At 41.1% G+C, this 26957-nt stretch overlaps 1 protein-coding gene across 6 annotated transcripts in view; it reads left to right on the forward strand.

The window, feature by feature from the left end:
- Positions 1 to 26957, forward strand: part of LTBP1 (latent transforming growth factor beta binding protein 1) — a 402027-nt gene that overhangs the window by 313575 nt on the left and 61495 nt on the right. For all 6 annotated transcript variants that reach the window (XM_045979278.1, XM_045979276.1, XM_045979280.1 and 3 more), the window contains 2 exons: positions 7198 to 7320; positions 12948 to 13073. In XM_045979278.1, coding sequence (XP_045835234.1) covers positions 7198 to 7320; positions 12948 to 13073 — 249 coding nt within the window. The remainder of the gene's footprint in view (positions 1 to 7197; positions 7321 to 12947; positions 13074 to 26957) is intronic.

Raw genomic sequence — 26957 nt, forward strand, 5'->3', positions numbered from 1 at the left:
TTCCTGCAAAATCATTTTCCCTGTGGTCATACAAATAATGAAGAAGAAGCCAGTAGAATCCAGGTCTCCCTTGCACTGCTCAGAGCTGGGTTTTAGAAGTGTGATGCCAGCCTAAGTGCGAAAAGAATCAGTTTCTCTTTCCTCTGCTTCAAGTGGTTTATCCCGGGTCTATAGTTCTGAACGGTAATACCTTATTTAAGGAGGACCAGCATCCAAATACGTAAACACAAGTTAATTTTCCAGAAAACTGTGAAGCTTTTTTGTGAGCTAAACTTTATTCAGTTTTGAGCTTTCTGCATAAGTATTTCTAAAAGATACCCCAGGTGTACAGTACCAGGTGATTGTTAGCTACCCACTACCCCACCCCGCTGTGCCTCACAGCCTCGGGCCAGGTCAGGGCTGCTGAGCTGGTCTTTCCTCAACACGTCACACGTGAATTCTCTGTGCTCATTGTCTACCCAACTCACCATGTTTTTTGCGGTTCATCCTCTGATGTCCTGCATGTAGACCCTGTCTGTTGTGAAACCAGAAATGTGAGCGAGGCAGGGTTGTGCCTCACATGGAGAGATAGAGTCTGTGAGTGAGGGACTGAACAGAAAAGCACATGAGCTTTTTGGTGGGGTCTTGTGGCACAAACGTGACACACATTGAATAATGGCCATGACACTTTCTCACTTGTCATCCCTCTTGGTTGGGAAAGAGCCATTATACTTCCTAGCACCCTACTTTACTGACCAGAGAACTTGGCACAACCAGAGACCGCCTTTCCAGAGAGCAGTCGGGGCAGTTTCAGAGGACTTAAAATGAATGTTATTGCTGAATAAGTAAATCATCTAGGATTTGATTAGAAGGTAATGATGGTGTTCAAACGGGTCTTCACTCCAGTCAAAGGTGTAATCAACACACGTATTAAAAAACAGGCAAACAAGTGATGAATCAAGATAATGAAATTTGATGGAAAAATTGTGTGTTGGGAACTCTATAACATATGGATGACAGTTAATGACTCAGCATAGTGGCTTTCCAAGCTGGGAGAGGCAAGCGTGTAGCTTGGGACCGGCCATGGAGGAACCTCTTCCAGAGTAAACAGGTGACGGGGCACATGGTAAGGCCCTGAAAGCCTAAGCCGACCCCCAGCATCTCTTCTGTCCTAACCCCTGACCGACATAGAGGGCAACCAAGGCCATTGACTGGTCCTCGGTAGAGGGCGTGTTGCTCTCTTTCGACTGTTTTAATGTGTTGCCCATTTCATCAGAAGTCCAGATTTTTAGTCTGTCAACATCAACCACATGAAAAGCCAAATAAAAGCTTTTAGCCCACTTTCATCATTGTTAACACAGATATTCGATAAGAAGGCTTCTTTTGGAGTATATAATTGGTCCTTTTTCTCTTAAAGTCAGGGATAATTTCCCTAGTGTTCTAGGTTATAAATAGGGTTGGAGTCCATTCAAGTGATTCAGTGCTGTCTTTGAAACTCTTAATAGCACTTCAGCCTGCTAATTCCCAACCAGTAGTGTTTCCGACCCTCCCCAGTGGTATTCAGCTGTAATTAACTGAGCTCTTGCAGTTCACATGCCTCTCCCAGCTGTGGGAGGAAGAACCATCCTTCTTGTTGGCTTTTGTATTTACATGTGTAACATCCCTCTCGTAACTCTGCCAAAGGCCTTGTTTTCTTGCAGTGTTTATCTTCAGTCCTTCCGGAAGTCAGAATCCCAAGTATTGTGCTAATTTCTCTGTGTTACTTGCTCCAACACGCTCAGTAGCCATTCGGTCTCCATTGTCATGGTTATTAGAGATTTTGGCATCTCAGCCTTCAAAGGCTCTGCTTCTTCTTTTCGTTGTTTTTTTTTTTTTTAAGATTTTATTTATTTATTTGACAGACAGAGATCACAAGTAGGCAGAGAGGCAGGCAGAGAGAGAGAGGAGGAAGCAGGCTCCCCGCGGAGCAGAGAGCCTGATGCAGGGCTCTATCCCAGGACCCCGCCGGGATCATGACCTGAGCCTAAGGCAGAGGCTTTAACCCACTGAGCCACCCGGTGCCCCAAAGGCTCTGGCTCTGACTTGTTCCCCTTCTAGATACAGTTTCTCCTTCCATGCCCCACCTTAGCACCTTCCCCAGCCCCTCACAGTGATTGGTCCACAATAGTCCCTTGCAAAGCCTGAAAAGGATTTAGGATTTACTCTGACTTTCTGTGGCCCCTCTCTCTTGGTCATTTTTTGTGGACCAAATCAAAAAAAGGTGAGAAAAGAAGTGCTTGTATTTGTTTCCTCATGACATCTCTTTCCAAGTCAAAACCATTCCTTCTTTTCATGCATGCATTCTTTCCACAAATAATTGTGCCCAGGATGTCCCGGGTATTGTTCTAGGTATAGGATAAACAGCAATAAACCAGACAGACAAAAATCCCTCCCTTTGTGGAGCTAACATTCTAGTGAGGGAGATATACATGATAAATAAGTAAAATAAATAGTTTAAGTGACAATACATGCTATGGAGAAAAAACAGGGGTGTTACGGAGAGTGGGGAGAGGGGATGGGGCTGATCTTACAGAGGCTGCTTTGAGATCATGGCATTTCGTTATTGATAGGAAGACGAGTCCATTCAAAGGAATAGCAGGTGCAGAAGTGCCAATAAATAGGGTTTGTGGAAGTGATTAGGAGTTTGACTTGAGCACTTTAAATTTAGGGTGCCTATCAGTATCCGGATGAAGATCTCTGAGAGGCAGTGGGACCGGTGTGTGTAAAATTCAGTGTTGAGTCCCAGGCTGTGAGTCATTCACATGTAGCCAGTGTTTAAGCTGTGAAATTGGAAGACATCACCGAGGGAGTGAGCATAGCTAGAAGAGAGAAGGGGTTCAAAGATGGAGTTCTGGCCCCTCGTTTGAAGTGAGGAGGAGGATAGGAGGCAAGCAAAGGGATGAAGAACAGGTGGCAGGACAGGAAGGAGGGAAATCAACATCCAAGAGAAGAAAACATTTCTGAGAGGAGGGAGTCATGAACTGTGTCAAACATTGCTGCTTAGCAGAATGAGGACCAGAATCGACCAGGGGATCAAGCAGGGTGGGGATCCCTGGTGGCTTTGACCAGTGCATTCTTCGTGAGGGTATGACCAAGATTGATATTGTTTCCTTAGAGCCTCCTGCCCAAATCCTAGAAGGGCTCTGTCTTTCACACCCCCCCAGGCAGTGGTGCAGGACTGTCCCATGTTGGGCTCTCTCTTAATGTTCAACCCACTTTTCCTTTTTCTTTCTTTTTTTTTGCTTTTGAAGATAGAGGTCTTTCAAAAAATTTAAACTAAATCGCGCTCTAATGTAATGCAGGGTTTTCAAATCTATACAATCATTTATAAATATAAATGATATAAATATAGAATATTTATATAGATATAAATATAAATCTAGAATAGATTCTTTTCCTCACAGGTTCTCTTAGATTTTGAAAAAAATCAAATGATTTTAAAATAGTACGAACAAAGCTGACTCACTTTCATTATGCAAAGGCAAACATCTTGGTAATGTAGTGTTTCCCTTGTGGGTGAAATTCGTGTTCTTAGGACTCTCCTTCATCTTTTTTGAATTGAGATTCTTCACACGACGCTGACGATGAAATATACCTTTCCTTGGTTATCCCAGTTTCCTACAGAACAAGGAAACGTACATCTAAAAACTGAAGGCCTATATAACACCCATGAAAACAGCGGTGTTGCTGTTAGAATAAGTGTAGAAAGTTGGAGCTCCCGTGGCTGCCGGATAGGAAAGTAAAATGGTGCAACTACTTCGGGGGGCCACTCCGTCACAATTTAGACCTACTATAGATCCAGCCACTTCCCCTAGGAATTTACTCAAGGCAAATGGAAGCCTGTGATTACACAAAGACTTACACAAACCGTCTTCATAATAGCCAAGCTGTAAACAGTCCAGGCACTTGTCAAAGGTGAATGGGTCAACAAATTGGGGCACATTCATACGGTAGAACACTTCGTGGCAATAAAGAGGAGAGAGCTGTTGGTACACACAGTCACTTAGATCAGTCTCAAAACACTGCGCTGACCAGAAGAAGCCAAACAGAAAAGGGGCACAAGGAAAACTTTAGGGCTTTCCCTAAAGTTTTGGAAATGCCTACAGCTTTCTTTTTAATGGTTGATCTAATATATTCACTTAATCCATGTTTTATGACAGAGATTCATACACAGTAGACTAGCGTTTATCCCCATGTGGCACAGTCATTATTGAAAAAAAATCAGGGAGTTGGAGCTTATGAATTATTTTCATAGAATTTATATCTAAAAACAAATACCTAAAATATCTCAAGGGATTTATATCTACTTTATATCTAAAATTTAAAAAATTATATCAAATCTAAAAAATATCCTCTATTCACTTTGTTTCCACTTTAAGAAATCTTGATATACCAAGTGTCAGTTAGCTGGCGAATAAAACATTCTTTGGCATGGGAATGAAACCTGAAGGTTTCAGACCCCATGGGAGACCCTGGTTCCTGCATGCTCTTCTCTGTCTTGTGCATAATTTTCCTGTAGTGTCTCTTTCGTGGTTAATTAGGAATGGAAATTTAAGGGCAGACTGGAAAAAGAAGCAAAGAGAAATATCACCAAGCCTTATTTTTGTAACACAGAATAACATTCTTACAGAGATACCTCATAGGTCCTTAAAAAATGATTGCATTTGCGATGATTTAAGAATCCAGCAGAGATCCCAACAGATATAAACGGATAAAGAAATGTCTGTACTTTGTACGGTGGTCACAAGAATGTATCTACATTTGTTCAAACTCACTGAGCTAGACTCTTAAAATTAGATGCATGCTTTGTATGTAAATTTTACTTGAGTGATGTTAGAAAAACACACTAAAGAAGAAGGGATACCCCACTTCAGTTGTGACAAAGTCATGTCAGCTATGTTTTATGTCCTAGGATCAGTATTCAGAAACATTTAATCTAGGGGGACAGGGTGACTTGTGTTTCTTCTGGTGGAGCGAAACTGTCGAGGTGTTTGCTTGTTTCTCTTTTATTTGCCTCATGAACGGTATTAATAAGTGGATTGGGTTCCATGAGGAGAATTTAATTTGGTGTGCCAACGTTTTGAACAGGACGGTGAGGAAACGGAGACTGCAACTGTCTCCATGTTCACTTCTTCCTGGAACTTCTCGTGCATTTTCACAGCAATCATAATTATTGGCAAGAAATGCCATCATATGCCAAGTTCTGAGAAACAAAGAAGGTTTTGTTCCTTAGCTTTCTTCAGTGCTAATAATTGAAGTCCTGCACAGACAACAGAAGAGGGAGTCATGGACTGTGTTAGGAGTAATGAGCTCTGACTGGAAGTAAATGTGGTAATAAACAGCCCTCGTGAAAGATCTGCCCAGTGTTTGTGCGGTGAGGGGGGTCATTAATTGTCTCACATGCTCACAGTCAGAACTCATTACTGGTTACGTAAACCATGTTTAGTTGCATATGCTATAAATATATGCATTAAAAAATCCAGTCAACCGCAAACCTGTTGGTGATAGCTGCTGAGTAAGTGACTTCAATGGAGCTTTTGATCTTGCTGATGCCCTTTCCTGCCAAAAGCCCCCCCTTCCTCCCCTCCTCCACTTTCTACTCTGCTGTCCCAGCTTCAAGCAAATCCCTCCTATTACCTGAAGCCACCTTTGGTTTTATGATATCTCTTCTCTGGATCCATGTAACACCTGAAGTTGGGACTATTCTTTTGACAAGTAATTATATATTTTGGCAACACTTGGGTTGAATTTTTTTGGCCTTACAAAGCAGTGTAACATTTTGTGTTTGTTTTTATTAATATAATTTAAATCATTTCTGTTTGGGAGCAGAAATCATGCCAAATACTTTAAAATTTTTCTTATAATGCATAGTACAGGATCTTGAATAAATAGATGCTCCAAGTATTCTTTTTTTTTTCTTTTCTTTTTTGAGAGGGAGAGAGAGGTGGGGGAAAGGGCAGGGGGAGAGGGAGAAACAGAATCTTGAGCAGGTTCCATGCCCAGTGTGAGCTCCACTCAGGACTTGTTCTCATGACACTGAGATCCTCACCTGAACCAAAATCAAGGGCCAGACACTTAACCAACTGAGCCCTCCACCCCCCCCCCCCGCTTGCGTTCTTTGCTTATTTATTACTTATTTTGGGGGGGAGAGGGGGAGAGGGAGAGAAAGAATCTTAAGGAGGCTCCACACCCGGTGCAGAGCCTGACTTGGGGTTCAGTTTCAGGACCTTGAGGTCATGATCTGAGCCAAAATCAAGAATGGGATGCTTATCCAACTTAGCCACCTGGGCACCCCTAGATGCTCAAGATATTCTTAATACTTATGTATTTATTTATGTATTTATTTATTTATTTATTTATTTTTGCGTGGCCTTCTTCTTTAATGAGATAAAATAAGATTCACATTTCCACAAAACTATAGGTAAAGTATATGATGGAAGTTACTTCTATTTTCTTTCTTTCTTTTTTTTTTATTAACATGTAATGTATTATTTGCTTCAGGGGTACAGGTCTGTGAATCATCAGTTTTACACAACTCACAGCATTCACCATAGCACATACCCTCTCCAGTGTTCTATCCCACCACCCCCCAGCAACCCTCAGTTTATTTCCTGAGATTAAGAGTCTCTTATGATTTGTTTCCCTCCTGATCCCATTTGTTTATTTTTTTTTTAATTTTATTTATTTATTTAAGAGAGAGAGTGAGAGTACAAGCAGGGGGAGGGGCAGAAGGAGAGGGACAAGCAGACTCCCAGCTGAGCAGAGAGCCTGACTCTGGACTGGATCCCAGGACCCCAGGATCATGACCTGAGCCAAAGGCAGATGCTTAACTAACTGAACAACCCAGGCACCCCTCTTAATACATATTTAAAGAATATTTTTATTCCCTGTTGTCACCAAGAGCATAGCCAAGTGAATTGTTTAGTACAAGACTTTGATGTTTTCTCTTCCCAATTTCATTTGATGTTAAAGCCTTAAATTATTTATTGTTCAAAGCCAAAATCCTTTTAAATTGTTTCATTTAAAAAAATTAAAAGTTAAAAAGCTGTCTTCCATTAAATATTATGTTCTTGTGAACAATGTGAAATGATGTTCATTTACGTGAACGCGTGTAAGGGTAATGCTTAATTTTTTAATATAGTTTATTCTGTCTTTTAAATTGTTAAAATTGACTTACAGATATCAATGAATGCTTGGAGGACAACAGTGTTTGCCAAGGAGGAGATTGTATTAACACGGAAGGGTCCTATGATTGTACTTGTCCAGATGGATTCCAGCTAAATGACAATAAAGGATGTCAAGGTACTTCTCTGCTTTTTAGTCCTAATTTACATAGTTCAGTTCTGTGATGACTCCTGATGGTAGTCTGTGGCTTTATCCATTTATATGTAAATGAGCTATGCCAAATTATAGTTTTGAAATCTCTTTCTTGGGTCTACATCAAGTATGGGAAGTTCTCACTTTGCACTCCATATTAACTGAAACTCGGGCATTTTGGAACTGTGTCCTAGCTCTGCAAACTTCTGTGGTAGCTGAAATCACCTGTACTTTGCTGTTCCTTCCATGGGCCAATCTTGGTGCTAGATTAAAAGTTATCTTCTGACTTTTTTTTTTATGTCTTTTGTGGGTTTGTTTCATTTTGTCTCATGGATGGTATTTATCCTTCCTTTCCATGATCCCTGTTTTTATCCAGTTTCAGCTTTTTCTCTTCCTAAAAAAATCAATAATTTGGTCAAAATTAGAGGTATAGAGGGCAGGGTTTTATTATTTTCTTCAAAGTGCTATCACATTGCATCTCCCAAAGGTAGAGAGGACACAAGGTACTTATAAGAATACAGCACCAATCACAAGAGCTTTAACTGAACACCTACTATGTGCCAGTTGCTGTAAGGAGCTCATGGATTTGTGGAGAATTTAAGAGGCAGCTTTTCTTTTCTTTTCTTTTTTTTTTTTAAGATTTTATTTATTTATTTGACAGAGAGAGAGATCACAAGTAGGTAGAGAGGCAGGCAGAGAGAGAGGAGGAAGCAGGCTCCCTGCAGAGCAGAGAGCCCGGTGCGGGGCTCAATCCCAGGACCCTGAGATCAAGGAGGCAGCTTTTCTTATATCCATTACACATGAGTAACTTAGGCTTAGAGAAATTAATTAGCTTGGTCCTCCCAAATAAATAGTAGAGATTTGAGCCCAAGATCTTTTTCCACTATTCTTCCCTATGTTGCCCTACCAATTATTACTACGTTTATAGCAAAAAGGGAGAAGACTGTGAGACTCCATATTTTTCCCCCAGTGTAGTACACTGAGTTACTGGTGATGCTGGGACTGAAAAATCAGATTGTTGGGACACCTGAGGAGCTCATTCTGTTAAGCATCTGCCTTTGGCTCAGGTCATAATCCCAGCTAGGGTCCTGGGATCGAGTCCCACATCAGGCTCTTTGCTCAGTGGGAAGTCTGCTTCTCCTACTACCTGCTTCTCCCCCTGCTTGTGTTCACTTGCATGCTCTCTCTCTCTGACAAATAAATAAATAAATTCTTTTTTTTTTAAAAATCAGATTGTCTAGATCCTTTATCTCAACTTTTTTAGCTCTACCTGGCTGCCATGCAAGGTTTCCTTTGTATTAGTCTTAATAAATCCATGCCTATTTCTTCCACTGAAGGCTCTCACTTATATTTACCTTTATACTTATTTCTGCTCCTTGGATAATTTTTTTCCCCTAATTGTTTCCCCTCCATTAGCGAACTCTGTAGTATATCCCAAAGTATGTATAAGTAAAGGTTGTTGGAGTTCTCCTTTTCCACTGCTACTAGACGTGAATAACTTTTTAATTCTGAATTGTCCTCAATTATGTCTTCTCTTTCATGCCCCAGATGTATATAGTACTTGAAAGGGAGGATTTGTGTGTACTCTCTAAGACATAGCGTTGGAATCATACCCTACCCTATGTCCATAGTATTATCCACACCCATCTGTATGTCCCTGTGACACCAAAGACATGGGCCTTTGCCTCATGATTTTTAAAAATTTACTTACCAATCCCAAGATTTAACTATACTGCGATGTACCGCATGGGATGTCCTATATTCATTTGTCATTGTGATGCAGTAAGGTGAATTTAAATTTTTTCAGTATTTTCAATGCAGAAAGTAAGTGTGCTTGGATTTCATGCAATAGAGAAGAAATACTTGAATTATAAAATTACTGTGTGACTATTTCCATTTTGAACTTTTTCATCCTCAAATGAATCTTGATTTATATAAAAATGCCAAGAGTTACCCCCTAAAAAACCCCGGTATCCTGTTTTTATTGCACACATTTGGGTTTAAAAGCAATACTTTCTTTCCTCCTTCCTCTCCTCCACAATTTTTGACCAAATAGAGGCAAAATAAGTCTTCTTTAAATGGACAGTGATTTCATATTGCAGATTTCACAAACTCCTAGAGTTAAATCATAAGGAAGTAATTTAGTCATCTGATTTATTAATTATACTACTGTCTTCTCTCAGTACATTAAACTTGTGATTTGGTATCAACTCTAATATGTCACTTCTCCAAACATTAACTGTAAATCCTTATTAAATTGACCTCATGCTCAGTCACATTGGTGATTCTTTTTTTCCAGAATAAATGAATATGTCTGCTGAAAAAACTTAAATCCAAACAAATGAAAAATATTCCTGAAACAGGTTTTAATACTGTTTAGAGTCTTATCTATGAATCTGCTCCATCACCCACGTTCTCCGATTAGAGGCTTTTTATAACGGCAATGCACACTCATCTTGTTTTAAATCCTCTCCCTCTGGCTGTGCCACTGGAGGCAGCCTTCTGAGCTTTCACTCCGCCTAAGGTTACTAGCCTACTTCTGTCTAATCTCATGACCAGGTCACATTCTGTACCCAGGCGTCAATTTCGGAGTTTGGTTTAATGCTGAAAATGGGATTGACGCCAGTGCTAATAATCATGAGACATAATATGAATGACAGTGTGTGACCGACACAAGCTTTAAACTTTACCTAATAATCTGAAGATAGTTCCATATTCAGTGGGGCATTTTCAGTTGGGAGTCTAAGAGTCTCTTCCCCCAGCAAAATCAATGCTGATATGCAGACAGCATGGCAATTCCATGTTAATAGTCTCTGTAGGAATGTGACAGTGTACATTTGAGATCCAGAACACACTTCACTTTCGCATTTTGACTTACAGATGCCAAATTGTGAATTTCTGTGGAATCTCGGACCCATGAAAGAAACCCAACTTAAATATAGTCTGGCTTTCAGCTGAGTTACTAGCAGCATAGTTTAGAAATGCCTCAATAAGTACAACCCAAATTGAATGCATATGTTTCTCTAGTTCCAGATATTCATGTTGTTCTTTCTTAGCGGTTTCCTGGAAAAAAGTCTGGGAATTCGTCTTCAGTTCCTGTCATCAAACTTTTTAGACAATTATTTGTTAATCAGTGAATTCTCTTGAAGCAAGCCCTTCATGCATTATTCCTTCTGCAAAGCTGCAAGTTGGCAGCTTTCAAAGGGCCACATGGAGACATAGGATTCAGTAAGGAGGAGGTCTGGAAAACCTGTGGAGGTCCACAAGGTAGATAGGAACCTTGGGCTTGACCCCCCCCCAGGCCAGTGGAACTTTATTGAACCTTGTTACCCAGACAGAGGTAACCCAACACAGCAGGCTGGAAAGAAAAAATGAAACTAAAAGCCAAGAGATGGTCAGAGTTCAAAAAAAGATGCCCAGTCTAAGGTAGTACCAGTGGGTCGGGACAAATCATAAAAGGTATCAGAGATTTTATAAAAGAAGTGAAGGGTTTCACAGGGTGAAGTCACATTGAGAAATAGTCAAGTAGAAAATGATTCATTGCTCTTCCTTGAAATGCTGTTAAATCAGTGACAATAACAAGAGTGGGAAGATTGTTAAGAAATATGAGTAATTCCTGCTGGGTTTCTTATTTTGATTCAGCTGTGGATAAGCCAGCTACTGCAAATTATATGGCCAACAGAATGGTAAAGAGTTAAGGATTGATATAGACAGATGAGTAAATCAGTGGTGTTGACAGAGGGTCAGAGTGAAGGGGACAGGCCAGAAAGAAGAGCACCAGGAGATCCTGGGTGCAGAGAAAGGGACGACTTTACGGAGGAGAACTCTAGGGTTGATGGCTAAGCATGTTCTCGAGGTCACTGGGAAGGGCTCATAATCCATACGTTTTCCATGTGCCCATTAAACTTTACAGCTACTCATGTTGGCTCCTGCCTCCCCTGTTATACTGTGAGCTTCGTAATGGCAAGGGACCTAACCTGTCCAAATTCTCATAGGAAGCATTCAGTAAATACTTTTTTTTAAAAGATTTTATTTATTTATTTGATAGAGATCACAAGGAGGCAGAGAGGCAGGCAGACAGAGAGAGGGGAAGCAGGCTCCCTGCTGAATGGAGAGCCGGATGTGGGGCTCGATTCCAGGACCCTGGGATCATGACCTGAGCTGAAGGCAGAGACTTAACCCACTGAGCCACCCAGGCACCCCTCAATAAATAGTTTTAATTGAATTAAAGATGGACTTCTAAGAAGGTGCATCAAGGACTTTACTGAGAGGTAAAGGAGACTTCAGGATGGTAAGGAAATGGCGGTAGAAGGGCTCCTGCCTGCAGGGTTCCACGGAACTTTGATAGTTTTCATGGCCCCAGTTAACTAAGAGCACCTTAACCAATCATGGTTTAATTAGGAAAGAATGACCATACCTGAGATTTTGTGGTGGGCAAACATCCCTAATACACTGTGAACACTCTGTACTAGGAGCTGGGGACTCCACTCAGTTACGTAGTTCTCTTCAAGGAGCCGTCAGTGTAATAAGGGACACAGCTGAGTAAAACTGATTAAAACACAGTGCAGATAGGTAGTTGCATGGGTCATTACTGGTGTGAATAAGTGATCATTCTCTGGGAGTTGTTATATTGTCACGTGGGCACTCGTAGCCCCAGTAATTAGCACTGGCTTGATAGAGCATTTCACTTCATGCGTTGGAAGTGTTTAGGAGTGCATCATGACCCTGCCCATGGGGAGTGTAACCACATTTCATTGAGAACAGGCAGGTCAGCACAAGACTTAACACTAAAACGGTCAGCACCCATGGACAGCATTATATGTTCATGAGTGTTAATAATCGTAGCTACCGCTTGCTGACCCCTCGTTGTTTGTAAGGCACTGCACTAAGCCCTTGACCCTCATTCATGAATTGGCATCACAAAGCTATGCAAATAATAAAAACATCCCTGATCTGGAAGACCTTCTTTTTCTTGTATTTTATTTCTTTTATCCATTTTCAACCAAGTATAGATGGGAGGCTGTTTCATTTATGTATTCAGCAGACATTGTGAAAGGCCGCGTTAGGGACCAAAGGGTATTGGTAGGGCATGTCCTGTTTTGCCCTTAAGAAGTTCACATTGTGGGGGCGCCTGGGTGGCTCAGTGGGTTAAACCATTGCCTTCGGCTTGGGTCATGATCTCAGGGTCCTGGGATCGAGCCCCGCGTCGGGCTCTCTGCTCCGCAGGGAGCCTGCTTCCTCCTCTCTCTCTGCCTGCCTCTCTGCCTAGTTGGATTTCTCTCTGTCGAATAAATAAAATATTAAAAAAAAAAAAAGAACACAGCATGCTCACGGATGAAGATCAAGTATGTTCAAGTTGATCACCTGAAAATGAAAATGTTTTTTTTTTTAAGTTGAAAATGGTTGAACGTGGGCTCATTCATTATGATTGAACCAAAGTTGTTTCTCCCTTAAAACTTGTGGTCTGGTATAGGTATAAATAGTGCATTTGGGCCACAGAATAAGCGTCCAACCATTTTGTAACAGAGTTGCTTACTGTATGTCTGCTATCATATGAAACCAAAGGAAAAAAAAATTTTTTTTCATATATTTGGAACTCGTTTCAATTCCAGACATTAATGAATGCGAACGACCTGGACGCTGTGGTCCTCGTGGAGAGTGTCTCAACACAGATGGTTCTTTTCACTGTGTCTGCGAACAGGGTTTCTCAATTTCTGCAGATGGCCGTACATGTGAAGGTAAGATAAACTGTCAGGAGGCCTATAATTATCTCCTGATAAAGCAGAGAGCAGATCACTTTCTGTGAAGCAGGCAAAGACCGGAAGGCGCTATGAGACACTCCTGAGTTAAGACCTCCAGGAATGTGCGCTCGCTTCGGCAGCACATATAATAAGACCTCCAGGAATGTATGTATCAAGGTGACGCCTGCCTGCATTCACGGCTCAGGAATTGCTGGGATTTACGCATAGGATGACCTAAGGTTATGATGATGCTAGTACTCACAGGTGATTCCACTACTGGTACTGAATTAATTCATGGAAACATGCAGGCCATGATGATTTTAGGTCAATGGGAGAGACCCAGAGGAAACCTGTAAGCAGCCTCCTTGATACAGCTCAAGACTCTGCCAGTTTTGATTAAAGGATGTACGATAGTCTTCACCATTGTAAACATGTCTTGTGTGATTCTTCTCTGAAGCATCAGTGATTTTCCAGTTATTTCTGTAACATCCTTAGCTGTGAGTTGGTGTATGTCCTTGCCCACTGGTATTTATTACCTCCTAAAAAGTTAATTGTGTTGTAAGACATTCAGATAACAACATTGACTTTCTCTTTGCAACCTCGGTGTGTTTGCAGGGATACAGAACTGTTTATACAAACAGGTATAAACAGGTCATAAACCCCTGAGATTTATGTTCTTAATGATTTATTAGAGTTTGATAAATTGAGGAATAATTCATCCGAACCTTTCTAAAAGTAAACTGAGAAGATTCCTGTCATCATGATTTCAGTCCATCTCTTGGAACATCTAGGTCATCCAAAGCCAGCTCAGTTGTAAAGAAGTAAATCGCAAAGGTTCTGTCCCAGGCCTGTGATAGTACCCAAATTCTTTGCTCTGAAAAAGAGCTCAGCAGGAAGTGCCTCCTCTCCTTGCTCGTACCACAGTGGAATCGAGCCGAGGAACAGCGATCAGGTTCATCTGAAACTAATTATTACATTGGGAAGAATGAACTGATCTTATAAAAAGCAGGAGATTGTTGAAATGACTCTCCTGCTGAGTAGACAAAACATTGATGCCAGATTTGGCTTCAAGTGAAAGAGAGATAGTGTGGGTGCGGTTTGAGCAAGCAGATTTTGAGGGGTTTGGAAGCCCTCAGATGTTGGGAAATGGGGAAAAAAACATCATTAAAGGTGGCTGTGGAAGTTTGCGAGGATTCCATAACACGGTGATTCGAGGTTTACCTGAATTTTTTATTTAGACCTTGTGCCTGGAGTTCTTAAGAAAGACCCTGCGTGAATACACACTTTGTGGTGCACAGACCACAGCATTCCCAGCAGAGGTCCACAGTGCTAGTCCATGTGAGTCTCGGAGGACACCGATGTGCAGAATGCACATTTCCCCGCATTCCAGAAAGATGCAGGCTTGATTCTTCATTTGGGTCTGAAACATGGATTATAAGGGCTTCCTTCCCTGAAAAATGGTCCACATTAAAACCACCAGTGGTAGTGCTGTGCAGAAATTATGTTCAGAAAAAAACGCAGGTCCCCTCCTGTGCTCATGAGCCAAAGTTACTCTTCCAGAAGAATATACCAGTATAAATAACATTCACCTCCATTTTGTCTAAGCGATTTTCTTTAATTCCGTGTCTTTTTAAATACTGATTGCTGCAACTCAAGAGTTATATAATCACCCTAATTTACTTGCAGTTCTAATTTTGGTAGGCATCTACTTGGCAAAGACTTGAATTTTCAAATATGTTTTTAGAAAATCTCTAGGTCTTTGTAAATTACTATACTTCAGTATACTTTCTTTGACACGTGGCCCCATTTTTTTTTTTTACTCTAGAAACTGGACAGTTTTATAAGTAATAAAAGAGATATAGAAGAAGCTTTGCAAAGCTTTCGTTTTTTATGGGCTTACTCCACTGCATTAAACTGGTCCAGATTTTCTTGTGTTGGACTGAGCCTGAAACTTGTGGCAGTAGCAGAATGTCCTGATTCTACCCCAGGCTGTGGTGTAGGGTGAAGCCAGCCCATGTGATCGGGGTTAGCTGTGGAACTGATGTGCACAGGACTTGTGTTAACACTGAGAAGGGACTGGCTCTCCTCATGCCCTTCCACCAACTTATTTCTGAACTTTGGGCTTCAGCAGCTGGAGACTTGTGGATGCAGGGCTGGCATAGTCTGCTCTAAGCGGGGCTGTGTCTGGCCCAGCTGAGGGAAGGAGGGCCCTTCCCCGATCTCCCATGGCTTCCTTTGTGTCTGGTCCCACTTCCTGCAGCACAGCGAAGAGGCATACCCTGACAGAATAGACTATTTCGACCAACTTATTTCTGAACTTTGGGCTTCAGCAGCTGGAGACTTGTGGATGCAGGGCTGGCATAGTCTGCTCTAAGCGGGGCTGTGTCTGGCCCAGCTGAGGGAAGGAGGGCCCTTCCCCGATCTCCCATGGCTTCCTTTGTGTCTGGTCCCACTTCCTGCAGCACAGTGAAGAGGCATATCCTGACAGAACAGACTATTTCGACTTTCAGGTAGCATGGCAGATAGTGCAGAAATAAAAACAGCACCGTGGCATCCTTCCTTGCCCTTCTGTACGTAGTGTTCTGGGAGCATGTACCTGATAGAGGAAGGAGGCACACCTCGATTCTCCTACAGCATGAAGAAGAACAGTGTTCTTGGACGTTCAGTTGGAGTAGAGTGGGAGGTTCGTGGTGAGTGAACTGTTCATCCGTTTACTCACGTACCGAGTGCCTGTCTTGTACCAGGCAAAACACTGTTCTTGTCCACTGGGAGCCTACGTTGCAAGAGGGCGATCTGGGATAAATAAGGAAATAGTACATACAGAGAATTATGTTTTTATCTTTAAACAATATAACACAGTTATGCTTTGGGGATAGAAGCTGGTGCACCTGGGTGGCTCAGTGAGTTAAAGCCTCTGCCTTCAGCTCAGGTCATGATCCCAGAGTCCTAGGATCAAACCCCACATCGGGCTCTTTGCTCCGTGGGGAGCCTGCTTCCTCCTCTCTCTATCTCTCTGGCTGCCTCTCTGCCTACTTGTGATCTCTGTCTGTCAAATAAATAAAATAAATCTTAAAAAAAAAAGTACATACAGGTTATTGGGGCACCTGGGTAGCTCAACCAGTTGAGCATCCAATTCTTGGGGCGCCTGGGTGGCTCAGTGGGTTAAGCCTCTGCCTTCGGCTCAGGTCATGATCTCAGGGTCCTGGGATTGAGCCCCACATCAGGCTCTCTGCTCGGCGGGGAGCCTGCTTCCTTCTCTCTCTCTGCCTGCCTCTCTGCCTACTTGTGATCTCTCTCTGTCAAATAAATAAATAATATCTTTAAAAAAAAAAAACATCCAATTCTTGATTTTGGCTCCGATCATGATCTCGGGGTTGTGAGATCGAGCCCCATAGACGGGGTTCCACACTGAGTGTGGAGCCTGCTTAAGATTGTCTCTATCTCTCCGCCTGAAACATATATATATGTATGTATGTATGTGTATGTGTGTGTGTGTGTGTGTGTATATATATGTATATATATATATATATGCAAGTTGTTTTTCTCCCATCCCGCACATGGGTGTTCGAAAAGTGCAGGGAAACTGGATTCTTCTGATGGACTTCCTCCTCTCTACCTCCCTTTCTTCCTCGAACTGTGGTTCCTCTCCTCCTGCCACCCGCTCTGTGTCCTCTAGCCAGAGTGTTTATCTTGTGTAGAAAAGCAAAGGAAACGTTTCACCTCTTTAACGAAGTTCACTGTTCTGTGTCCCAATTTATCTTGTTCATGTGTTTTTAAAAATCAGTTCTTTTGCTCTTTTATTTTTTTCCTTTGTTGTTGTTGTTGCGGCTTTAACTCATGAAAAATATTGATCATCCTGTGTATAAATAAGCTGACCCAGGGTTTGGGTTCATCCTCAACAGCAGAATGCGTGTGAACGGGAGAGCGGGGAAACTTGTGACCATCAGATTCCTATGTGTCACGTGTCTGTCCCCTGACCCTTGTGAAGAGGCACCCCCCCACCCCCTGGCCTCTTATTTTGTGTCATGACTCGCATGGGTCTCTGCACACTGCTCTGGCCAGCGGCTGTGGTGCACTCCCTATTGGGCCTCCCGGCTGAATGAGAGTTTATACATTTGGGGCCATCAGACATGTCTAGACCTCACGGTGCTTTCCAGCCTGTTCACACTTTCGAACGGCCACACTGACCTAGCAGGGACCTTGAAGGAGCCCAGCAACACAGCACTGGTCGCTCACAGAATCTGGTTAGTCATGGCTCATCAGACCTCCAAACCATGGCCAAAATCCTTCCCTGAAGCCTTGTCTTACAGAAAGCATCCTCACTGGTTCATTTGACAAATACCACGTGTATACTAGGTGCCAGCCACCATTCTCCATCCTGGGGCTCTGTCGGTGAACAACATCAATGCCTGCTTTCTTGTAAACGCCATAATGGGCTCGAAAGACGGAAGCCCTGTGGGAAAAGGAAGTAGAGCAGGGTAGGGGGGTCTGAGGGCTGGAGCAAGGAATGGAAAGCTGGCACCATACTAACTCAGGTGGCCTGAATTGGACATTCTGTCTCTATATGAAGAGAATCAGAGAAATTTTGTGTCTCGGTAACAAATGAAGCCTTATCAGTACCCTTTTTCACACTGGTCATCCCCTGGCTGAGGGATAATAGCCTGTCAATCCTAGAACAGAGGGCACGAGATTGTCTGCTGAGGCCGTTAGTGTCCTGCCCACATGAGTTCTGTTTTGTTTTGACGGGGGAGTACAACTCAGAGTACATTGCCAAGAGCAAACCCTAATGTAAACTATGGACGCGGGTTGATAATGGCATGTCAGTGTATGTCCATCAGTCATAACAAATGTTCAGGGATGTTGATGGTGAGGGAGCCTGGGCGAGATGATGGGGGTTGAGGAGACGGGATTATGGGAACTTGCAGTAAAATTTTACAGTGAACCTGAAACTACTCATGAAAATAATGTCTGTTTTTAAAAGTCAGGCATTCAAGTTAGTCTTATGAAAAACATTACCTGTTTTTCATAAGGAAAAAAAATCAAAACCCTTCATTTTAATTCCGTGTTCTCCCTATATTTTCCACCCCTGGTTGTTATTTCTTACTTTTTAAAATAATACCTCAGTCGGGCTATGTGATCAGAAGCTTCTGCTCCCACTTTCAAAACAATTCGAATGCTGATTCCGAATTTGACAACTAAAAAGATGGAAAGCGGACTTCTTATAAAATGGTGACTAAACCCCGAATCCCAGCATATTCAAAGAATCCAGTCCTGTTGTTAAATGGCCCTAGAAATTCCAATCCTGTAACTTTTTAGGATATCTTTTTTTTAAAAGATTTTATTTATTTATTTGACAGACAGAGATCACAAGTAGGCAGAGAGGCAGGCAGAGAGAGAGAGAGGGAAGCAGGCTCCCTGCTGAATCCCAGTGTGGGGCTCGATCCCAGGACCCTGGGATCATGACCTGAGCTGAAGGCAGAGGCTTTAACCCACTGAGCCACCCAGGTACCCCTTAAGATAGCTTTTACAAACCACTTCTTGCTAACTCACTCATTGGAAAGGGAGAATATAATCAGAGGCATGTGGTCAGGATGTCTAGCTTCCTGAACTTTGCCGAGAACGGTGATAACAGAAACACTAAAAGAGGGGCACTGGTTGGCTCAGTCGATAGAGCGTGTGACTTTTGATTTCAGGGTTGTGAGTTCAAACCCCACATTAAGTGTAGACATTACTGAAAAATAAAAATTAAAAAACAAACAAAAAAAAAGCCTAAAAGAAGTTAGGTTCAAGCTCTGAAGCTAATTTTGTGTTCGTGGGAACCAGAAAATACGGTAAAGGCAACTTTTGCCAAATCGAAGAAATAAAAACTAATCTGGAGCAAGCATGGTGTTGTTCTCAGATTTTTGGTATGTTTTCTATGGAGAGTATGGAAAGAAAGTATAAAACCATTGCTGACTGTGCACTGAAGCAGTTTGGAGGTTTTGTGGCACAGAGATAGAACTTTCTGTCACCAAGGAGAAAATATTTTTTAAAATGGATTTAGCCAAGTAGGACATTGAAGTGCCCTGACTCCGTAATATGTTACATCTGGCCACTTGGCCCAAAGATTTTTCAGATTTATTTTGTTGTTGTTATTTTTTGGGGTTTTGGGCGGTTTTGTTTTTGTTTTTGTTTTTTTAAGTAGCTTTAGGGTCCATAAATGAAAAATCTAGTAAGAGAATACAACCTGAATGTTTCTTTTCTAAAGAAAGATAATTTAGATTAACAATAAGATCCTCTTTACCCGCCCTGTAAAAAGGAAAAGGATCTTACAACATTCCAGGTAAAGAAGGGCTTCCTGCTATAAAGGCTACTGTTCTTCACGCTCGGTCCTGTGAATGCACTTCTGCAGAAGTGAGTAAAAAATGGATGTTTAAATCATTAGGGAGAGAGCTGAGGAAATTTTGCTGGAATAAGCTGCTTTTGGATCTGGAATACATATTTTCCATGCATTGCTTGATTGTCTTCCGTATATCAACATTTTTATAAAGAAATTCATAATAGTAGCAGAGAAATTCAAGAGCTCCCCTTAAGCCTTTTATCACCGCTGACCTTTTAAAACCCCAGAGCTATGGAAAATCATCTGTTCATAGACGGAGAAGTAAACACTTTCCTTGCAGCCAAAAAATAGACCTGGAACTGCCAGAAAGTGAGGTCTGTAGATAGTCAGCTTCCCCCTCACACCTTCTGGTGCCACCCAGCGCTTGGCTGGGGCGTCAGTCTACCTGCAGCTACTTCCATGAGTCCTTCGATGTCTTTGCAAATAAAATACTCGATAGGTCACGGAAAGTTGTTGTGAGTAGTATTTGTATACGTTAGGCTTCAGTTTTAGTTTTTAATACATCGATTCCAGAATTGGGTATCTGTTGGGCATTCTGCGGATGGAATGTTCCCTGGTGGGACTCCCAGCATGAGTAGACTGGAGGTTCTTCCTATAGTGGATGTTATGACTTTATTAAAAATGATTTCATTTGTTGACTTCTTCTTGGGAACCAGGCATGATGCTAAGTACATTGTACCAATTTTCTCATATAATCTTCATGACAAACCAATGGGTAGGGTGAGTATTAACCGGAATGCTTTTGGCTTCAATGAACAGCTTAAAACAAGGAAATTTATTACACTAAGAAGTGTAGAGATGGTCACCTCTATTATTCTTTATTCAAATGTCTTTCTCGGGGAAACCTTTCTGGCCACCCTTTCTCACATTCACCCTCCAACACCTCCTGTTCCCTCCTTTGCTCCCTTTTAGCCACCTTTTTCTGCTTCTTTCTCTTGTAGTTTATTGTCAGACCCCACTCCTGGACGCTGAGGTTGATGAGACCTCTCGATCGGTCTTGTTCACAGCTGGTGTTGAGAATAATTAGGGCACAATAAACAGTGCATGAATGAAAAGGTAAAGAGGAGGTCTGTAACTCATCCTGGAATATCAGGAAGGAGGTACAATAAGATGACTCCAAATTGAATGTATTGTGTACTTTTGTGCAGTCTTTCCTATTTTTTGAAGACTTAATTCTTTCAAGCACACCTTGCATAATTATTGGGTATAGAAATGGTTAAGAATTTAGGGTGTGAGGGGGCGTGGGTGGTTCAGTCGTTCGGTATCTGCCTTCAGCTCCGGTCATAATCCCAGGGTTTTAGGATTGAGCCCCACATCAGGCTCCCTGCTTGACGGGAAGCCTGCTTCTCCCTCTCCCTCTCCCCCTGCTTATGTTCCCTCTCTCGCTGTCTCTCTCTCTGTGTCAAATAAATTAATTAAATCTTAAAAAAAAAAAAAAAAGAATTTAGGCTTAGGGGCCCCTGGGTGAGCATCTGCCTTCAGCCCAGGTCATGATCTCTGAGTCCTAGGATCGAGCCCCCATGGGGCTAACCTGCTCAGTGGAGAACCTGCTTCTCCCTCTGCCTGCTGCTCCCCCTCCTTGTGTGTGCTCTCTCTCTCTCTCTCTCTCTCCTTCTATCTCAAATAAATAAGTATAATCTTAAAAAAAAAAAATAGCGTTTAGGCTGTGGATTCCAAGTTCGTGGGCTGTGTGAACTTAAAGAAGTTACTTAAGGCACATCTGCCTAAGTTCCCCACATGCACCATGCATTCCTGGAGTCATTGTAAGAGTTAAGTATGTGGATGGGTGTTGACAAGTATCCACTGGAATGGAGCCTGTCCCCAGAGATGTGGTCCATGAATGTGAATTCTGTGCAGTGTGTGAGCGCTTTTTACATTGAAACCCTAACTATGTTGCCATTTGTTTCCTTAACATGTGGACATCTAAAAGGAGGGAGCGTCTAACACCTGTGTGTTTTTATGTGATCAGTGCTTACAAAATGCCCAACGTACCATCCGATTACATCAGTATTTGTAAATTAAATTGTCTGTTAGTTCTAAGTCTAGGTCTGGATATAAATGAAATACTACATATATTCTATCTACTTCTAAATCCCAAATTTATTTAATGTAAATTATGTAAATCATACAAAATATAGGATAGTAACCCATTTATACATAATTTGCTTTAATTCCTTACCCTTTGTTTTCCCTAAGAGTTCTAGGTGACTGACTTTCCCTGTTGACCCCCTAAGTTTTAAAAGATTGCAGGTGTTAAAATGGTTCATGAATCAATTGCCAATAAACCAAAGGCTATATTGCTGATGCTTATTTGCATTTAAATGCTGAAGTTGTTATTTCTAGAGATACACTGTCTATTTTCTGTGGCTTCATAACTGATCTTTCCTGGCCTCCTCTTTGAATATAGAAAGAGAAAAATTAGAATAGTGAAAAAAATGGGAATTTTTTTTGGCCAATCTTATGTTGCTTTTGGGGCCTAAGTGTCAAAAAGATGAATCTGGGGTTTGATATGTTTGGCCTGTGCTTAGGGCTCTCTCCCGGTCCTCTTTGGCAGCACCTTTTAGCGTAAGAAAGACTCTATGAAAAGAGAAAATGTACAGTATGACTCTCAAGTTAGAGGAAGATGTTTATTTTTTGGAAAATCTTGGTTGTAAAAATGTGCAGCTATTAAACTAATGCAAAGATAATCCAGTGGTTGTAAATAAATATATTCAGAGAAAATAGTGCATTTTTAAAATTTTATAGAGTGTAAAAAAACACAAAATCTATTTCACACATTATCTTTTCCAAGTAATTGTGTTAGCAACCTGCAGTTGAAGTTCAGGCTATTTTCTGTAAGTATCTGCGTGGCATGGAATTATTCCCCGTGGAGTATTCAAATACTTCACTTTTTGTGGTAGTCTATTATATAACAGCAAATTAGGATTATTTTTACCTTCAGGAGCAGAGGTTTTTTTTTTTTTAAGCTTTCTTCTCATTTCTTCCCTTAACATTTTAAGGAATATTTCTTTTCTGTAGCAAATGTAAATCCTTCTCATTCACTTTTCCAGTTTTTATATAAAATTTTGTCAGTCCATAATGGGAAAAAAGGACTTTTTGAATTCAGAAATATGCTGCGATCCTTTTTTGTCAAAAGAAACCTAAATGACTTGTGTATACAGGTTTAGGTTTTGTCCAAAGAAAGAATGTTTTATGTCTCATTGAAAATGCCCTGCTTTTCAACTCGATTCAGAATTTTTCCCCTAAGTGTCATAGATACTTGGTTTTGGATTTTAGCCGATAATACTGAGGGTTGGGTTTTTTTTTATTATTATTGTAATTGAACAAACATCTGTCACACACAGTGGCTTCCCCACCCTGTGTCCTGGTTCTCTGAGAGGGAAGATAGACGCCCGGGGGCACACTGCAGGCTCTTGAACCTGTTTCCTGATGCATGTCCTCTCCAGCTGTAGCAGCTGAGCCTTGTGAACCCCCTCCGTGAGGATCCCCAGACCCAGAGCATTTCCCCCATGTTCTTGGCCTCTCACTGCATCAACTTGTTAAGACAGTTTGAGATGTAAAGGCTGAAATAGCCTTCTTGGATTTTTTTTAAAGGAATGAATCTAAGATGATTTCGTTCATGAGGATTTTCATTCTTGACCTCCTTTTGGATGATAAAAAGATAATCTTCTGTACCTTTGTCCCACTGCATTGCCTTTGAAAACCCAAGGACTTAATTTAAATTCTTGAAAAATTCTTAGGACTCTTTCAGGTGCTCAAACAAAATCACAAAATTTAAAATCTTACTAATTTTGGGGGCACCTGGGTGGCTTAGTGGGTTAGAGCCTCTGCCTTCGGCTCAGGTCATGATCCCAGGGTCCTGGGATGGAGCCCCGCATCTGGCTCTTTGCTGGGCGGGGAGCCTGCTTCCCCCTCTCTCTCTCTCTGCCTGCCTCTCTGCCTACTTGTGATCTCTCTGTCAAATAAATAAAATCTTTAAAAAATAATAAAATAAAAATAAAATCTTACTAATTTTTATGTTTTATCCTCCTGTAAAAGGATGTTTTACTCACTCTGTTTATCTTTAAACTTATACAGGGGCCATGTGGAGTGGGGAGAGAGACGGTAACTGGGACCCACTCGCAGTGATTCAGGAGGACTCTGGAGAGGGGCAGAGCTAACAAGGGCTCTGGTCCAGATCTAGTGTCTCATCATGAATGCTTAACCGTCAAATATGACCTCCCCTTCGAACCTTAAATGTGTCTTCCATTTTCTATTATATGTTTAAATAATAATAATTCCTAAGTTAGATATTCTAGAGTATTAGAATTCTCGTCTGTTCTGAATACATAGCAATGCTGTTATAATCTTAAGGAAATGATTTAAAAACTCACTCCATAATCATTCTGACCTTCTCTAAGACAAAAAAAAAAAAAAAAAAAAGACGCATATTAGGGACAGAGAATCTCATAATTCCCTTGACTTGCAGTGGGTCACAGAATCTCATAATTCCCTTGACTTGCAGTGGGTCGCAGAATCTCATAATTCCCTTGACTTGCAGTGGGTCGCAGAATCTCATAATTCCCTTGACTTGCAGTGGGTCACATAAAAATTCGTTACATTTTTAAGGAGGACTGTTGTGTCGCTTATGCTCTTATATCCACCTATATTCCTATCAAAAAAATAGCTTGACTTTATTTTCTACTTGGAAGAAATTAAATTTCACAGTATTGGGCTTATTATGGACAGATAGGGAGTGGTGATCAGGATTACTATTCAGAGTCCTTTAATATTTTAGTCTAATATATACCTCTTACCAGTGAGAGAGAGAGAGAGAAAGAAAATGAACTTTTTGAAATGGGTAAGATGGTCTTTAACCAAGAAATAAAGCAGTGTGGATTGGCTTTTCTTTTTTTTTCTTCAAATATTTTATTTGTTTATTTGACAGAGATCACAAGTAGGCAGAGAGGCAGGCAGAGAGAGAGGGGGAAACAGGCTCTCCGCTGAGCAGAGTGCCCGATGCGGGGCTCAATCCCAGGACCCTGAGATCATGACCTGAGCTGAAGGCAGAGGCTTTAACCCACTGAGCCACCCAGGCGCCGCTGGCTTTTCTTTTTAAGTAAACTTTATAATTGCTTAAGATACATAAAAGAAAAGTGCATGAATCATAAGAGTACGGCTTGACGAACTTTTACAGAGTGAGCGCACTTGGTAAGGATCCCCCCGAATCCCCCCTCGAGCTTCTTCCTAATTTTAACCTCTTTTCCTAATTTTAACCCACTCCCCTCCCCATGACCCAAACAGAGTTCTATTTTGTCTTCGTTACCCTGGCTTTGTTTTTGTACCTGTTTTTGAACATCTTATCGGTGGAATCATACGGGAGGCACTCGTTGGTGTCTGACTTCTTTCATCCAACATCATGTTGGCAAGCTTCATCTTCGTTGCTATATAGCATTTCATTGTATAAAGAATGTCTCAGTGGCATAGATACAGCCGGTTCTCAGAGTCGCGGTTCACACTGCCCAGAGCGACTTCTGAGCGTTTCAGTTCCACATCCTTGCCAACCACTGGCGCTGTCATTTCTTTTCAATGTTAGCCTTGCTTAGTAAGGGATCTCTCGTCATGGTGTCTGTCCGTTTGCATTTCCTTTATGAGGGCTGATGTTTCCCAACTTTTCATACCCTTATTAACTTTTTGGGTATTGTTTTAGTCATCTAATTCTGCATAACAGACCTCTTCAAAATGAGGGGCTCAGTACAACTGTCTAAAGAAATGAAGCCAAGTTCTTAATTTTAATGAAGGCCAGTGTTTTAAGTATTTCATTTGAGATTAGTAATTTTTGTGTCTGTGGTCTTTGCAAACCCTAAAGTCATGATGATCCACTTTTTAAAAAAGATTTTATTTATTTATTTATTTATTTGAGAGAGAGAGTGAAAGAGAGAGAGCAAAGGCCAGGGAGAGAGGGAGAGGGAGAAGCAGACTCATTGCTTAGCAGGGAGCCCACTGGGGGGCTCGATTCCAGGACCCTGGGATCATGTCCTGAGCCAAAGGCAGTTGCCTAACTAACTGAGCCACCAAGGCGCCCCTACGATAAAATTTTATATTGTCTTCTGTAAGTTTTATTGTTTTATATTTTATGTTTGGAATCTGTAATAGTCTGATGCTGTTTTTTGCTTATGGTGTGAAATAGAGGTCAAGATTTACTTTTTTCCTAAATGTATTCCAGTTGGATCATCTCCCTTTATTGGGAAGAGTATAATTTTTCCAGTGATTTGCACTGGTAACTTTGTCATGAGCAGTGCGTAAATATATATGAGTCTTTTTCTTTTTCCTTCTGTCCACTGGTTGGTTTATCCTTACACCAGCAGCATATTGTCTTAACTATAGTAGCTTTATAATGAATGTTAATGTATGTGCTGTAAATTCTAAAGTGTGCAGTTCTGTTCTTAATCAGGGTGTTATTCATGGCCCTTTGCATTGCTATGTAAGTTTTATGATCAGCTGATCAATTCATACCAGAAAAAAAAAATTCTGCTGGGATTTTTTTTTTTAAAGATTTTATTTATTTATTTGACAGAGAGGAGATCACAAGTAGGTAGAGAGGCAGGCAGAGAGAGGAAGGGAAGCAGGCTCCCTGCTGAGCAGAGAGCCCGATGCGGGGCTCAATCCCAGGACCCTGGGATCATGACCAGAGCCAAAGGCTTAACTCACTGAGCCACCCAGGCACCCATCTGCTGGGATTTTGATTGGAATTGCATTCAATCAATAGATCAATTTGGGGAGATTTAATATTTTGTAATATTGAGTCTTCCAATACATATATATATATACATAACATATCCCTCTATTTAGGTTTTCTTTCATTTGTTTTGGTGTTTCGTTGTTTTTTGTGTAGTCTTGGACAGAATTTTTTTAGAGTTATTCTTAAGTAAGTTTTTAGTATTTTTATGTTGTTGCAAAGGGTGTTTAAAATGTATTCTACCCTTACAACAATTTGATTTTTGTGCATTGACCTTGTACTTATGAGCTTGCTAAATTTACTTATTTCCCTTAGTTTATCTGCAGATTCATTTGGATTTTGAACAGAATAGTTATGTTGTCTACAAATAAGGTAGCGCTAGGTTTATTTATTTTCTTTCAATAATTATACCTTTTCTTATTGCACTATCTAGGACTTGCTCTCCAATAGAAATGGTGATAGCTAGCTTACTTGTCTCATTCCTGATCTCAGCAGAAAAAGCATTGAATATGTTGACTATTTCTTAAACTTTGATGTTTGCCATAGTCGTTTTTTGTATGTACACTTCAGGTAAGGGAATTCCCTTATTTGTGATTTGATGAGAGTCTTTATTGTGAGTGGTTTTTAATTATTACAGATGCTTTTCCTGCATCTATTGAAATAATTGTGTTATTTTTTAAATCCTATTTCCCCCTTTATTCTGTTAATGTGATGAATTACACAGACTGGTTCCTCCCCCCCCCCCCTTTGTTTGTTTTAAACAAGTTAAAAGTTTATTACTCTC

This window comes from Meles meles, chromosome 15 (assembly GCF_922984935.1).
Source record: "Meles meles chromosome 15, mMelMel3.1 paternal haplotype, whole genome shotgun sequence".
Classification (NCBI taxonomy): domain Eukaryota; kingdom Metazoa; phylum Chordata; class Mammalia; order Carnivora; family Mustelidae; genus Meles; species Meles meles.